Source organism: Phascolarctos cinereus, unplaced genomic scaffold (assembly GCF_003287225.1).
Source record: "Phascolarctos cinereus isolate Bilbo 61053 unplaced genomic scaffold, phaCin_HiC Scaffold_2;HRSCAF=192, whole genome shotgun sequence".
NCBI classification, from domain to species: Eukaryota; Metazoa; Chordata; class Mammalia; order Diprotodontia; family Phascolarctidae; genus Phascolarctos; species Phascolarctos cinereus.
In genome coordinates, this window is record NW_027555625.1 from 159,884,068 (window position 1) to 159,897,062 (window position 12,995).

The following is a 12,995-nucleotide window of genomic DNA, read 5'->3' on the forward strand; positions in this document are numbered from 1 at the left end:
CTCCTCCAGACCCTTGAGGTGTACTCAAGAAGGTGAAGAGCTGCCTCAATTCCCTCATGCCCTCTTTCAAGGGGCAGACCTGTGATCCCAAACTTGCGTCAATTTCCCTCGAAGAATGTTTTACTAAACATAAAAATAACTTCAGGATTATTTCCCCACTCTCCATCCCCACCCCCATTTCTTGTGCTCTACCAAAAGGCAAAAAAGGAGGCAGAACCCCACAATCATCATTGAGGGTGAGAGGTGCAGAGAAGGGAGAGAAGTATATATCCCCGTCCCTAAGTTCCTGGAGAGGGCATTTCTCAGCCCCTTCTTTCCAGATTTCTCTCCTGCACCCCGCACCCCCCTCCCCCCCACCGAAAGCTACTGCATCTGCAATCTGGTGAAATTCTTCCTTCTCCTCTCCCCCTCCCGCCATGATTTCGGCAAGCCCAGGGAACCTGAAAGAACGGAACCATTCGATTGCAAGGCGATCTGAGACAAACCCACTCATATCCCCGGCCATTTCGCAAAAGGGGTGGGTGGGTGGGGAAGAGAGCACGATGTACGGTTTAAAAAAAAATAATCTGAGTTGGGATTTCCTTCTGGGATTTGCATTGACTATGCATGTAATGGGGGAAGGAGCGTGCGTGCGTGTGTGTGTGTGTGTGTGTGTGTGTGTGTGTGTGTGTGTTGGGGGAATCATGAAAAAAATGTTCTTCCCTTTTAAAAAAATTTTTTTCAGACGTTAAATTCTTTTGCAAACATTCATGCCTAAGGAAGGGTTGGAACAAACCTGAGCCGCCTGAACCGGTCAGACAGGTAAGGAGGCTTGTTGACACCGTTATGTTTGCAGGGCGCATGCTCACTCCCAAGTTTCCTGGTGCATTTTCTATTCCACCTTATGAAACTTTTTTTTTTCTCCGTGTGGTCTCACCCACGATTTAAGAAATAAGCGAGGAGCAGGCGGAGAGATCGAGGCCAGGGTGGGGGCCCAGCTGGGATACTAGAGGGCTCGGGGCCCTGGGGGGAGTGTAGGGGAAAGGCGAGGCAAGGCAAGGCAAGGCGGGAAGGTGGGGTGGGGAACCCTGGAATCCCCGGGCAGGAGAAGCAGCCGTCTCTTGCGGAGTTCTGAGAGAGAGGAAGAGAAGAGGGGGAGAAGGAGGCTGCTACCCGCCCGGAAAAGTTCAGGGACGCGAGCTCGCCAGTCTGACGGGGAAGCTTGAACCAGGTAAAGGTAGAGGTTACTCGAACCGTTCTCCCCTATTCTTCCAAACCCCACCATGCCCAAAGTCTTCCTGGTGAAGAGAAGAAACCCAGTGGCTGCGATCCGCAGTTGGGATGAGCTCCCAGACGAGGAAAGAGCCGACACCTACATCCCAGGTGAGCGGGGAAAGCGGAACGGGGATGGGACCTCACCGCGTGGGCCCCCTCTCCCCAAATGGGAAGGAAGCGGGGGCGCTGATGGGCCAGGGCATGGCTTCCCATCCCCGCTGAGGGGCTTGGGGTGGGGGGAAGACTGGTAAGACCAAGGAGGGGCAGAGGAGGGGGAGGCGGGGACATTGGACAAAGTGCCCCCAGTGGGCGCTATTACCCGGGCACGACGAGACCCCCGGCTGTAGATTGGGGCGGGGGAAGTGGGGGAGAGCCGACACAGAATTAAATGTTTGTGTGGGGGGGGGTTACGGGAGATACCTATTTCCCTGATTTGATTTCCACCTCCCGAACACTCCTACCCGAGGACCTTCCCCTAACTCATCTCCGCTAGAAGCGGGAGATGCAATTCAGCTGATCAGACCCTTGCAGCTCGCCCGCTGCCTCTCATAGAAAGCTTGCTCTCAAGACCCTGGCGCACAGTGCCCACCCGTGTGCCTACGCAACGCTACCCTGCTAAGCTTCGGTGGCGACCCCCAGAGCCGCCCATCAGAGCTGCTGTTGGGATAAAATTGGGAGGGGGAGTACCGTGCTCCCGCTTCCCCCACCCCATTCTCGTCCCCTGTTGACAAAGCAAGAGAACCCACTTTGTCGTCTCCCCGGGGCTCCTAGCTTCCCCACCCAAACGCCTTTCCCACTTGGGAACACTTGGCACTATTCCCAGGTCCCAGGCTGGGGCCGAGGCTGTGGCGGCCACAGCTAAGGCACCGCCCGGAGGTCAAACAGTTTGCTTAGTCCTCTCCCCACCCTCCGGGCTCCCAGGACGGACCCCCGCGGGGACTGACTCGCCCATGTTCGGTGTTGTGTTTTCCCCTCCCCCCCCCGTCAGTGAGCCTGGATTGCATGCTCCACTACAGCACCGAGGACTACCGCAGCGAGAGCAGCAGCAGTAGCAGCAGCGAGAGCAGCGGCAGCGGCAGCAACGGGGACACCGGGGGCGCCGACCTCTGCTGCCTGGAGAGCAGCAGTGGCGGCTCCCTGCAGGAGCCGGAGCCCAGGGATCATCTCGCTCCCCAGTCGGGAGCACCGGAGCCCAGGACCAACGAGGAGCCAGTGCTGCACCTGGCAGGAAAGCGTCCGACCGCCAGGTCTAAAATCAAGGTACTAGATAGACTGTGCCCCCACCCCGCCCCCGCCGCGCAGCCACCACCACCACGCCCTGGCGTCTACCCCTCTCCCGCTCCTCGCCCCTCCCCGCCCCCAAGCCCGCTCTGCGCCGCGCCCGGGAACCTGTGCACGCAAGCGTCGCCGGCTCGGTGCACCTGACTCTGGGCCCGGGCCAGCTGCGCTTTCCTGCAGGGCGGCAGCCACAGCAGCTGCCTCCGGGGCTTGGGCACCGTCATGATCCCTGATGGATTGCTTTCTCATCACAAATGGATGTATGCACAAAGGGGAGCGTGGCCACGTACACTCGAGTAGTAGGTGTTTTTATTGCACCTTTTGTAGCTTTCTGCTTGTTACAAAATGGCCCTCTCGTCATTTGGTGAAGGCGTCGGGTGCAATTTTTGTTGCAGTTCAGTAACTGTCGTTTGTAGCGGAGGTAGACCCCACACAGTCTGAACATCTAAAGTTGCCCGGAATCCATATTGAAAATGTTTGGATTTTGCAGGGACCACCGAAGGGGTTGGGTTCCCGGTGTGCTTTGTAATCTGAAGTAGTTTGCATTTCCATTGATCTCTGTTGTTTCGGGGTGTTTAGTAGAGTAGGAGGTGGAGGGAATTCCCACCCTTCCGCCGAGGGCAAACTCTGACATTCTCCTTTAAAAGGAATGGAAGTACAAAGGGGCCTACCAAAGGTCGAGCAAATCAGTTAATTGGAAAATGGGATAGTAGCTTTCCTACAGAACTTTTTCAATGCTCCGTACTCCAGCCTTGATCAAGCCTCCCCCTTTATGTGGTTCCATGCGAATTGGTGAGACCAAGCTATTTTCAGAAGGGAAGAACTTTATTTCCGAGGAAATTGAATAGTGTTTAATTCTGTGTGTTTTCTGTTGGGAGGGGTTGGATGTGTGCTGGGGCTGTTTGGTACTGAGTCTTTTAACCATTGTTAGGAGAATGTGGGGTGGAGGGGGCCAGTAGCACCAAATACTGGAGTCGTTAAGTGATGTTTCTGGTTGTGCAAAGTCTTTTTTGCCGGAGCTGCCTTGTCTTGAATTACTGTCTCTATATCTTTGATTACATTCATCTGGTCTTATTCAGTGATTTTTAAATTCTTTTTTTTGGGCCAGAAGAGAGGAAGGAATTTATTTATTCCCCATACTTCCAATTTCCCTCCACACTATTGCCACTTGATGGAAGTGAAAGGCATCGATAGGAGGTGTGGGAATACAGGAGAGCATCCCTATCACTTTATCCATAAACTTGCCAGAATTAGTAGATCTTTTTCTGATTGGGGCAATTAATTGTCCTGTTCACTCTCCTCCCCACCGCTTTGTGTTAAAGGGAGAATAAATTGCTGGGGAATAAGGCTAGGGATTAAAGCATTTTTCCTGATTTGGCTGTAGTGCAAATTTAGTTTTAGTGGCACCTTGTGTCCTTATAGAATAATTTCCATTTCCCTCAAGCCCGTAATGAATAGAATAGGAATTCTTCTCCCTCTTTGCTTTTCTGGGTTTTCAACTAATTGTGTCTCTTCTCATCTGAATTCCTAGCCCCCACTAGCAAAAGAAAAGATTTCTTCCTTGCTTTTTTGTTATGCAGCCACAGTACTAGGTAGTTCAGAGTGTGAGGAATATCTCAGAAGGATGGCCTGTGAGATCGTGGTAAATATAAGATTATCATTAACCCATGTGACTGGGTGAATTTCCAGAAATTTAGAACTCTTTTCAGTCTATCATGTTAACTACATAATCTTTAAATCACTTGAAACTTGTCTAAGAAATACTGCCTTAAATGGAAGAATTGTGTGTCTAGTTTGAATATTCTGCTTGGACAGCCAGCTATTATGATAAAAAGGACTCAGGAAAGTGGAAGCAGTTTTCACCAACATTTTATTAAGTGTTAACAGAATGTACACTAGCATTGTGCAGTTTGCTGGGGGAAGATAGAAAGTTTAATTTGTATATTCAGTAAAGAAAAGGATGTAGGATTTCAACTGGTGGAACTGGGGAAGAGATTTCCAGACATAGTGAACAGCATAAGAGCAAAGGTTTGGAGGGTGGAGACTGTGTGTAGGGAATGGTGAGTAGTTCATTTTGGTTGAAGCATGTGATATGTGGAGGGGAGCAGGATGGTATACTGCCAGAAAAGTAGGGAGGAACCAGGTTGAGCAGGACCTTTAATGGCAGTGAAGGGAGGTGGAGCTTTATTGGTAGGTCATGGAGCAACAGAAGGGTAATGAGTAAAGAGGATTGATTTGCCCAGGTTGTAACAAAGATAAACCTAGCAGAGGTGGGAAGGATAGTTGAGGGGGAAGATAGTTGAAATTATTTGTTTGGAAGCTATTCTAGTATAAACAGATGGTAAAGAGTATGCCTCTACTGAGGTGGTGGCAGAGAGAAAAGAGAAGAGACAAATTTGAGAAATATCACGTAGCATTTAGTAACTAATTGGATAGGAAAAGTGAGAGAGAGAAAAAAAAAAGAATTGGTTTCAATATGGGTGCCATCTGAGAATGATGGCAGAAATAATGAGGTCAGAAGGAAGAACTGGTTTAGGGGAAAGATAGTAAGCTTGATTGGAGATGACTTGGGTTTGAGTTGATGGCAGTAGGATATCCAGGTAGGGGGATCTTCTCTGTGCAGTTGGAGAGTGATCTGGGCTAGAGATTTAAGATTTGGAAATCATCTGGCTTCAGGCTCCAAGAAAGAAGTAGCACATATATTTAAATATATCTATATATATCTACATCTATTTAATATATTAAAAATACATGTATATATTTTTTAATCCAGGAAAATAGCTGTCCCAAGAGTGTTGGGCCTCCTAACTTTTTCCAACGAAATTGTTGCCGACAAGCAGAGGAACTCTTTTGTTGTAGTCTCAGTTTCTCTCTCTCTCTCTCTCTCTCTCTCTCTCTCTCTCTCTCTCTCTCTCTCTCTCTCTCTCTCTCCTCTCTCTCTCTCTCTCTCTCTCTCCCTCTCTCTCTCTCTCTCTCCCTCTCTCTCTCTCTCTCTCTCTCTCTCTCTCTCTCTCTCTCTCTCTCTCTCTCTCTCTCTCTCTCTCTCTCTCTCTCTCGCCCCCCCCAAAAAAAAGGCATTGCTACTGAAGCCATTCGACATCCCAAACATATGCACTGGGATATTAAAATCATCTCAGAGTCTGTGTTACTTGGGCAATTGACCCTTCAGGTCCAAGATAAACCATTGGCTTTATACAAAATTTTCCATAGGGAGGAATTTTTTTTTCAGCGCGGTTTCCTTGCTCTACTTTTCCTTAAGTAACTTAAGACAAAAATATCAGAAACCTGTTTGGCCAACCAAGTGTTTAAAAAATGCCTTTTCAGGTGTTTCTACCGACAGTGCTAATTTCTGGTGGGAGTGGGCATTGTATTGATAGCAGGAGGCCAGCTCATTTCTTTGATTAATGGATAGCCTAAGTCTCCAAGTGCCATAGCTACTTTTTCCAAGTATGAAGGATTCTTTTTCCATGTCAGAAAATGTAGACCCCTGCATGAATGATACTTTTATTATTTTTTGAGCGAGAAAAATTCGATACCAAAAAGCTACCATGCATCCCAGAAAGTTTTAAGTGAATTTGCATTTATTAGTCATAATATTTACACATATTTGAAAATAGTATATGTGGGAGGCATTATTTATTCACTCTGCTGGAGGTATGTATGCTTATTTATTACACTGGGTCAAGTTGTGTATTTTGTTTGTTAGAGTTGAGTAGAATAGATAGAGGGATCTGGCCTCTTTGTCCAGAACACCTGAGTTCTAGGGGGCTTCCAACCTTAAACTGGCTTTACAATCCTAGGTAACTAACTTAATCTTTTAGTGCCTGAGGCCCTTCTAAGTCTCTAAATTATAGAGGTATTTCTAATTTGCATCAGGACCAAAAGAAAATCTAGAAGAAGGGTTGATCTGAATATGGATTCATTGACTCCTAGCAACACCCCCCCTTCTCTCCTCATCCCAGCCTCACACCTAGTCACATTTGGTTTAGAATTATGGTGTTTTTTGAGCTAGATGGAATCTTACTGAGTTCATTCAGTTCTATGTGGCCAGGTTGTAACATAAATAGAATAGAATAAAAGAAACAGTTTCTGCTCTTTAAGAGCTTGCATAATTCCACACAGATCTGTTCCTTAAAACAAAAAAAGGAAAAAACCAAACCCATCTCTGCTAGATGTCCCTTTCTCATTCAAACTTCTGGAAAAAAGTTTTCTTAACCCATCTCTTCCTCTCACTCTTCAGTCCTCTGTAATGTGGCTTCTAAATTTTTCCCTCAACTGAAATTACTCTCCATAGTTACCAGTGATTTCTTAACTGCTAGATCCAGTGACATTTTCTCAGTCCTCATCCTTCTTGACCTCTCTGCAGCATATGAAGTTACTGATCATCTTTCTCTTGAATATTATCCTTCTCTGGGTTTTTGTGACACTTTAATACTAGTACTATATGTTCTACTTCACCCTCTGTGCCATCCCCCACTAACCTTGGATGTACCCTAAGGCGCTCTCTTTACAGTAACCCTTGATGACTTCATCAAATCCCATGTGTTCAACTATCCCTTCTATGTAGATGGCTCACAGATCTATGTATCCATCCCTGGTATTCCTTCTAAGTTCCACTCCTTTGTATTACTAATGCCACTGGCACATTTTAGGCTATCCTGTAGGCATCTCAACTCATTATATTCAAAATAGAACTTGTTACCTTTCCCCAAAAACCTTCCATACTTAAACTTGTCTGTTAGCTCTCTGGAGCATCACTATCTTTCCCTGTTCAAAACGTAGTTATATTCTTGACTCTTCTCACCCCGTCAGCCAGGCAGAGCACTAGATACAAAATGGAGATAGGACATGCAAGTGGATGTTCTGTCGAATTGTAGATCACAACCCACCCACCCGTGCCAACTCATCCTATGACACACTTGTCCCTGCCATCCCGTGAACGTTGGGGTCAGTCCAATGTGTTGGAGGGCATCCCAGTTTTTTTTCTTAATACCTCGAGGATACCGGAAGTATAGTCTAAGAGTTGTCATTCACGCTCATGACATGACCAGTGCTTAGCACAGTGCCTGGCACATAGTTTGATGCCTATTGACTTTATGATAAATAATAATGTATACATATATAATAGATGCTAATTGATTTTATTTGATGGGTTTTTTTTTTCATCATTTACTCCTATTCTTCTCTGGAGATCTTTTTTAATTAAGTCTTGCAGACTGCTCCTATTCATTCAGTGTACTTTTCTTCAATTTTGATTCTACAGAGACTGTCCTTAAGAAAGAAATCTAGCCTGTAAACCCCAAGATATTTTCTGAGGTTCGGTGATCAAAATTTACATTTCTCTGGCTCTCACTGATTGGTCAACCACAGTGCTAGGCCACACCAGAGTTGGTCATTGTTTGGGCCCTGATTGGCTCAATGAATGTAAATAGCAATTGTTTCTGTTTTGTCCAGAAATCCTGAGGGTCTTCCCCTCCCAGATTGATTTTTTTTAACTTGGTAAAAAAGGCCATTCTCTACCTGAATAGGTGTTGCCTCAGTCAAACTGAGACATGTTAAAGAACTTAGCTTAGAAAGTCTAAAGTGTCCCACTTCACCCAAGGCCATCTCCGTTTGTCCTGATCTATGTTTTGCCACTGGACCCAGATGGCTTCTGAGAAGAAAGTGAGGCTGGTGACTTTGCACAGCGCTCCCTCACTTAAATCCAGTTCATTTGCATGTCATGTCATCACCTTTCTGATGTCATGATCCTCTTTAAGAATGAAGGACAAATAATAACAACACACTCCTTCATCCTATATATCCAGTCCTTTACCAGGTCTTATTTTTGTCCCCACAACATCTTTTATCTATCCCCTTCTCTCTACTTACAGCCATCAACCTAGCTTTAGGCCCTCATCACCTCTAGCCTATAGTGCTACAAATTGCCTCTGAATTAATTGATCTTCCTATCTTTTCTTACTCTAACCTATTCTCACTTTTTTCAGTGTATTTAATTTTGAACTTCAACCCAAGTCAACAGGCATTTATTAAGGACCAACTGTGCGCCAGGCTCTGTGCTAAGTGATGGGGATACAAAGAAAAGGTGTAAAACAGGTCCTGCCCTCGAGAAGTTCACAGTCTAATGCAGGAGACAACGTGCAAACAAGATTTTGACAGGATAAATTAGAGATAATCTCAGAGAGGAAGGCTTCTTGCCAAAGGTGGGGCTTGAAGAAAACCAGGGAATTAGGGAATCAAGAGATGAAGAGGGAAAGAGTTCTAGGTATGGGAGAAATCCAGTTAAATGCCTGGACTTGAGAGAATTGTGTTCTGGAATGGTGAGGAGGCCAGTATGACTGGATCGAAGTTTGCAGAAGGAAAAGTAAGGGGGGAAAAGACTTATTAGACATGCAGTCCACTCTCTATATAGCTACCAAAATGATTTTCTTAAGATGAAGATATGACCATGTCAATCTTCCCTTCCCCTCCCCACTTCAATAAACTCTGGTGACTCTTTCTTAACTCTAGGAGCAAATACAAACGATTTTTTAGCTTTTAAATCTCTTAGCCTCAGCCTACTTTTCCAGCTTTATTGTCTCCTCCATGCACTTGCCCTGGATTCTACTTTTGGATGGATTCTGATGTGTTAGCCCTCTGTGTCACTTCCTGTGGAAAACCACACCATGCTATGAGCTTACCACCCCACTGCCTTCCAAGTCCCCCTTCATATATTCTCTTCTCCCCTTTAGAATGTAAGCCTGTTGAGGGAGGGTAAACTCTCTTGATCACTTATATTTCCATCCCCATGTTCAGTGTTGTTGAGCCTGCCTGGCACTTGGTATTAATAAATGCTATCTAACTATCCATCCTTCTGTCTGTACCCTATCTATCCTTCTGTCTGTTTGTATCTATCCTGTCGATCATTCGATCTGTCATTCTATCTGTCTCTGCATTCCAACTATTCTGGTCTAATTCACTTTTACCTCTTAGAATCCCTGACGTCCTTCAAAACTTAGCTTAAGTACCATCTTCAACATGAGGCCTTTCCTGAACTGCCCAACTTTCCCCTTCAAGGTTACCACGTATTTGCTTTATGTGTGGTTTGGCATTTTGTTCAGTCATGTTGGACTCTTCTATGACCCTATCTGGGTTTTTTTTGGCAAAGATACTGGAGTGGTTTGCCATTTCCTCCCTCAGCTCATTTTATAGATGAGGAAACCGAGGCAAACAGGGTTAAGTGACTTTCCTAGAGTCACATAGCTAATCTGTCTGAGGCCAGATTTGAATGGCAAGATGAGTCTTCCTGACTCTAGGGCTGGTGTTTTATCCGCTGTGCTACCTAGCTGCCCTGTGGTTTGGTATATATCTATCTACTCTATTGTATCGTAAGCTCCTTGAGGCCAGGAACTATTTTGCTTTTATCTTTTTTTTTTTTAAGTTCTCAGCGCCTAAGCTGGGGGCCCATGATCTCTCTGGTATGAGTAAAAGAGGTAAGACTTGAAACCAGGCCACCTTGCTACTATTTCTGTACTTTCCCCCTTACGACTTGCTATCCCTACCTCTGTCTAAGTCAGGGATTCTTAACTTTTTTTGTGTCAGGGACTTCTTTGGCATTTTGGAGAAACTTATAGACTGTTGTCCTTCTCAGAATGTTTTTAAATGCACAGAATGAAATGCATTGCATCGCAATGGAAACCAATTATTTTGGTTATCAAAGTTATCAAATAACAGTTATCAAAGACTTTTAAAAATTATTTCACTGACCCTAGGGTTAAGAACCTTTTTCTAGCTGTATTTATTGTACCCTGGCAGGATCTGCCATGCTGGAAAGGAATTGTCTGCTTTCTAATGACCATAGCTAAGTATGAAACACTGGCCAACAGTAGGATAGACACTGATGATTTTTATAAGATTTGACCTAACTCGAAAATTTTGTGATCCTAGAGCAGAAGTTCTTAGCCTTTTCTGGGTCACAGACCCCTTTGGCAGTCTGGTAAAGTATATGGATCTCTTCTCAGAATGTTTTTAAAATGCATAAAAGAAAAATTATTGAGTTACAAGGATATTATATTGAAATACAGTCTTAGACAGGAAGACTGAAATGCACATTCTAGTGGCAGGTCAAGTAACTTAGAAGTAGTAATGAGGTAAAAGATATTTTGAGATAAAATAATATAGCATGTAATGAGATAAAAGATTTTGAGATAAAACTGTAATGTGATAATGAAAATATCTGATTTCTGTTGATGAGACAGTCCCAGTTACTGCTTATACTGTGGGTTGTTGCCCACGTTCATAATTGGAGGAAATGATAAATTTTATTTAGAGTTTTCGTGGAAATAAGGATGTAATTTTTTTCTGCATTCAAATTCATGGACACCCCTCCCCCCCAGTCTATTTATAAACCCTATAGTGGTTCTTGGATCCCATATTAAAAATCTAGTCTAGGGGGAAAAAACCAGATATTGATGAATTCTTTGATTATAGCACCTCATAAAACCACTGAGTATAAAATATCAATGATAATGCTGCTCCTCCCTTCCCCTAGTGGTTATGACAATGTACTGCCTTGGAAGAGGGATACAGAATCCAAGTATTCTGTGGAAATTTTCTATGGTAAAAAGATGCACTTACGGTATAGTGGACTTGAAAACAGCCTTGGAGCCAAGAAGGCCTGACTTCAAATCCTAATTTTAATACTTACTGGCTGTGACCCATACTGGCTATGGGATCTCTCAGTGTCCCAGGTAACTCTCATGAGGCTCTACTGGGAAACTGATGACATGGGTGGGGATGGGGGGAGGGGAAGGAGACCTTCCTGGCCAAATCTAAGGAAAGGATTTGGGAATAGCTACAACAGTTCTTTGCCAAACCATTTATAAATGGGTTCCTCTAAATGTGTAAGGCCCTAGTACTTATATATCTTATTAACTAGGTGGAGGGAGGGCAATTAATTGTTTTGAAAGGCTTTGTCAGATCGATCAAAAGTGAAGATAAAATCCCTCTGATGAATGAAATCATTTATCAGGTATTAACAAGTGAATGCCTGATGTGGGGCACTGGGTTATAGAGGATGATATAATTTAAAGGAGTAAAAGATCCAGAGTGGCAAAGGAAAGATTTCTGGGGGACTTACTTTAGCAGTCTGGGGAAGCCTATGTATGGACCCTTTCTTGGGGAAAAAATGTTTTTTACATTCATAAATACATGATTACAAGGGAAACCAATTATATTGAAATAGTTATCAAAATATATAAAAAAGCAATAAGTTCACTGACCCCAGAAAGAACTAGATCTAAGCTTTCTTGTTGTATCACAAACTTTTCCTAAATTTAACACTACTGTGACAACCCTAGAATGGATTTTTAATATGGGATCCAAGAACCACAGTGCACAGTGCTGAGTCTTTCTGACTCTAGACCCTAAACTCTGTCCACTGTGCCACTTAGCTGCCCCCACCAATCCTTTTAGGTCTCTTTAAATGTCACTTTCTACCCCGGGGTAGGTAAAGAATCTTAGAATGTTATGTAGACTTAGTTCTGTGATCCTGAGAGCTTGAAGGGAGGGTACACCTAAGGAAAAACATTTAAAACATTTTAGCATGTTTGGAACAGCCATCCTTATCATAAAAAAGTGAAAGTAAGGCCCAGTACTACATCCCAGGGTGACTGAAGCAGTCTGAAAGAGATATAAAATGTACACCCTCTGGAAATAGGCCCATTAATTTAATTAACTTAAATGGTGCAAAGATCATTGGTTTAAAAAAAAAAAGGTGGTGGGTTTTGGTGTTTTGTGGTTTGTCGGTCAGTTCTTAGGGAAGCTTTGAAGTAAAATGCCACTTGATGTGTTCCCCTCACTTTCTGGCTGCTATTGTTTCTGTAGTCCAGGTAAGACAATAGTACATCTGTTTGTGCCGCAGAGATTCTGTTTGTGAGAAGAGCAAGCAAGAAACTTAGCATGTTTTTTAAAATGAAAGCTGAGGTTCTGTAGCAAGCTGGACAGTTTGCAAGAAAACTTTTAAGCCCCTGGGGCTTTTTGCAACTAACTACTCATCTTTTATGTTTTCTCTCCCTGTATCTAGAGAGAGACTTGGTCCCATTGGACTGTCTCTGTTTGTTTTTTACCCTCAGGACAGTGTGTCCTTTTCACTTAATGAGCCTTTTGGACAGCACTGTAGTTGGGATCAGAAGCTCTGGGTTTGAAACTTGGCCCTGTGTCATTCTCTCTGTGATGACCTTGGCCTAGATGGTAATAGTAACTCAGTTTCCTAGGGCTTTCAGAAGGAGGACCTTCTCCCACAGTTACCCTTCTCAGGGCCAGTAAAAGTATCATTTTCTCAGTTTTACAGATGAGGAAATTGTCTGGCATCTCAAAGGGCTAAAAAGTGTACCGAAACCGAGGTTTTTTTTTACCCCACTCAGACTTTACTACATTAGCTGCCTTTCAGGTAACTGAAAAACCCTGGCATCGTTATTTTCCTT

The 12,995-nt window shown here is 44.2% G+C and overlaps 1 protein-coding gene across 3 annotated transcripts in view; it reads left to right on the top strand.

The window, feature by feature from the left end:
- Positions 1-721: 721 nt before the first annotated feature.
- OVOL2 (ovo like zinc finger 2) overlaps positions 722-12,995 on the top strand; it is a 50,048-nt gene continuing 37,774 nt past the window's right edge. The window contains exons 1-3 of one of the 3 annotated variants that reach the window (XM_020986525.2): positions 722-801; positions 1,273-1,362; positions 2,243-2,514. In XM_020986525.2, coding sequence (XP_020842184.1) covers positions 2,257-2,514 — 258 coding nt within the window. In that variant the 5' untranslated portion in view covers positions 722-801; positions 1,273-1,362; positions 2,243-2,256. Of the gene's footprint in view, positions 802-827; positions 1,363-2,242; positions 2,515-2,715; positions 2,832-12,995 lie in introns of those variants that run through there. The other 2 variants (XM_020986518.2, XM_020986531.2) reach the window with 2 other exon arrangements.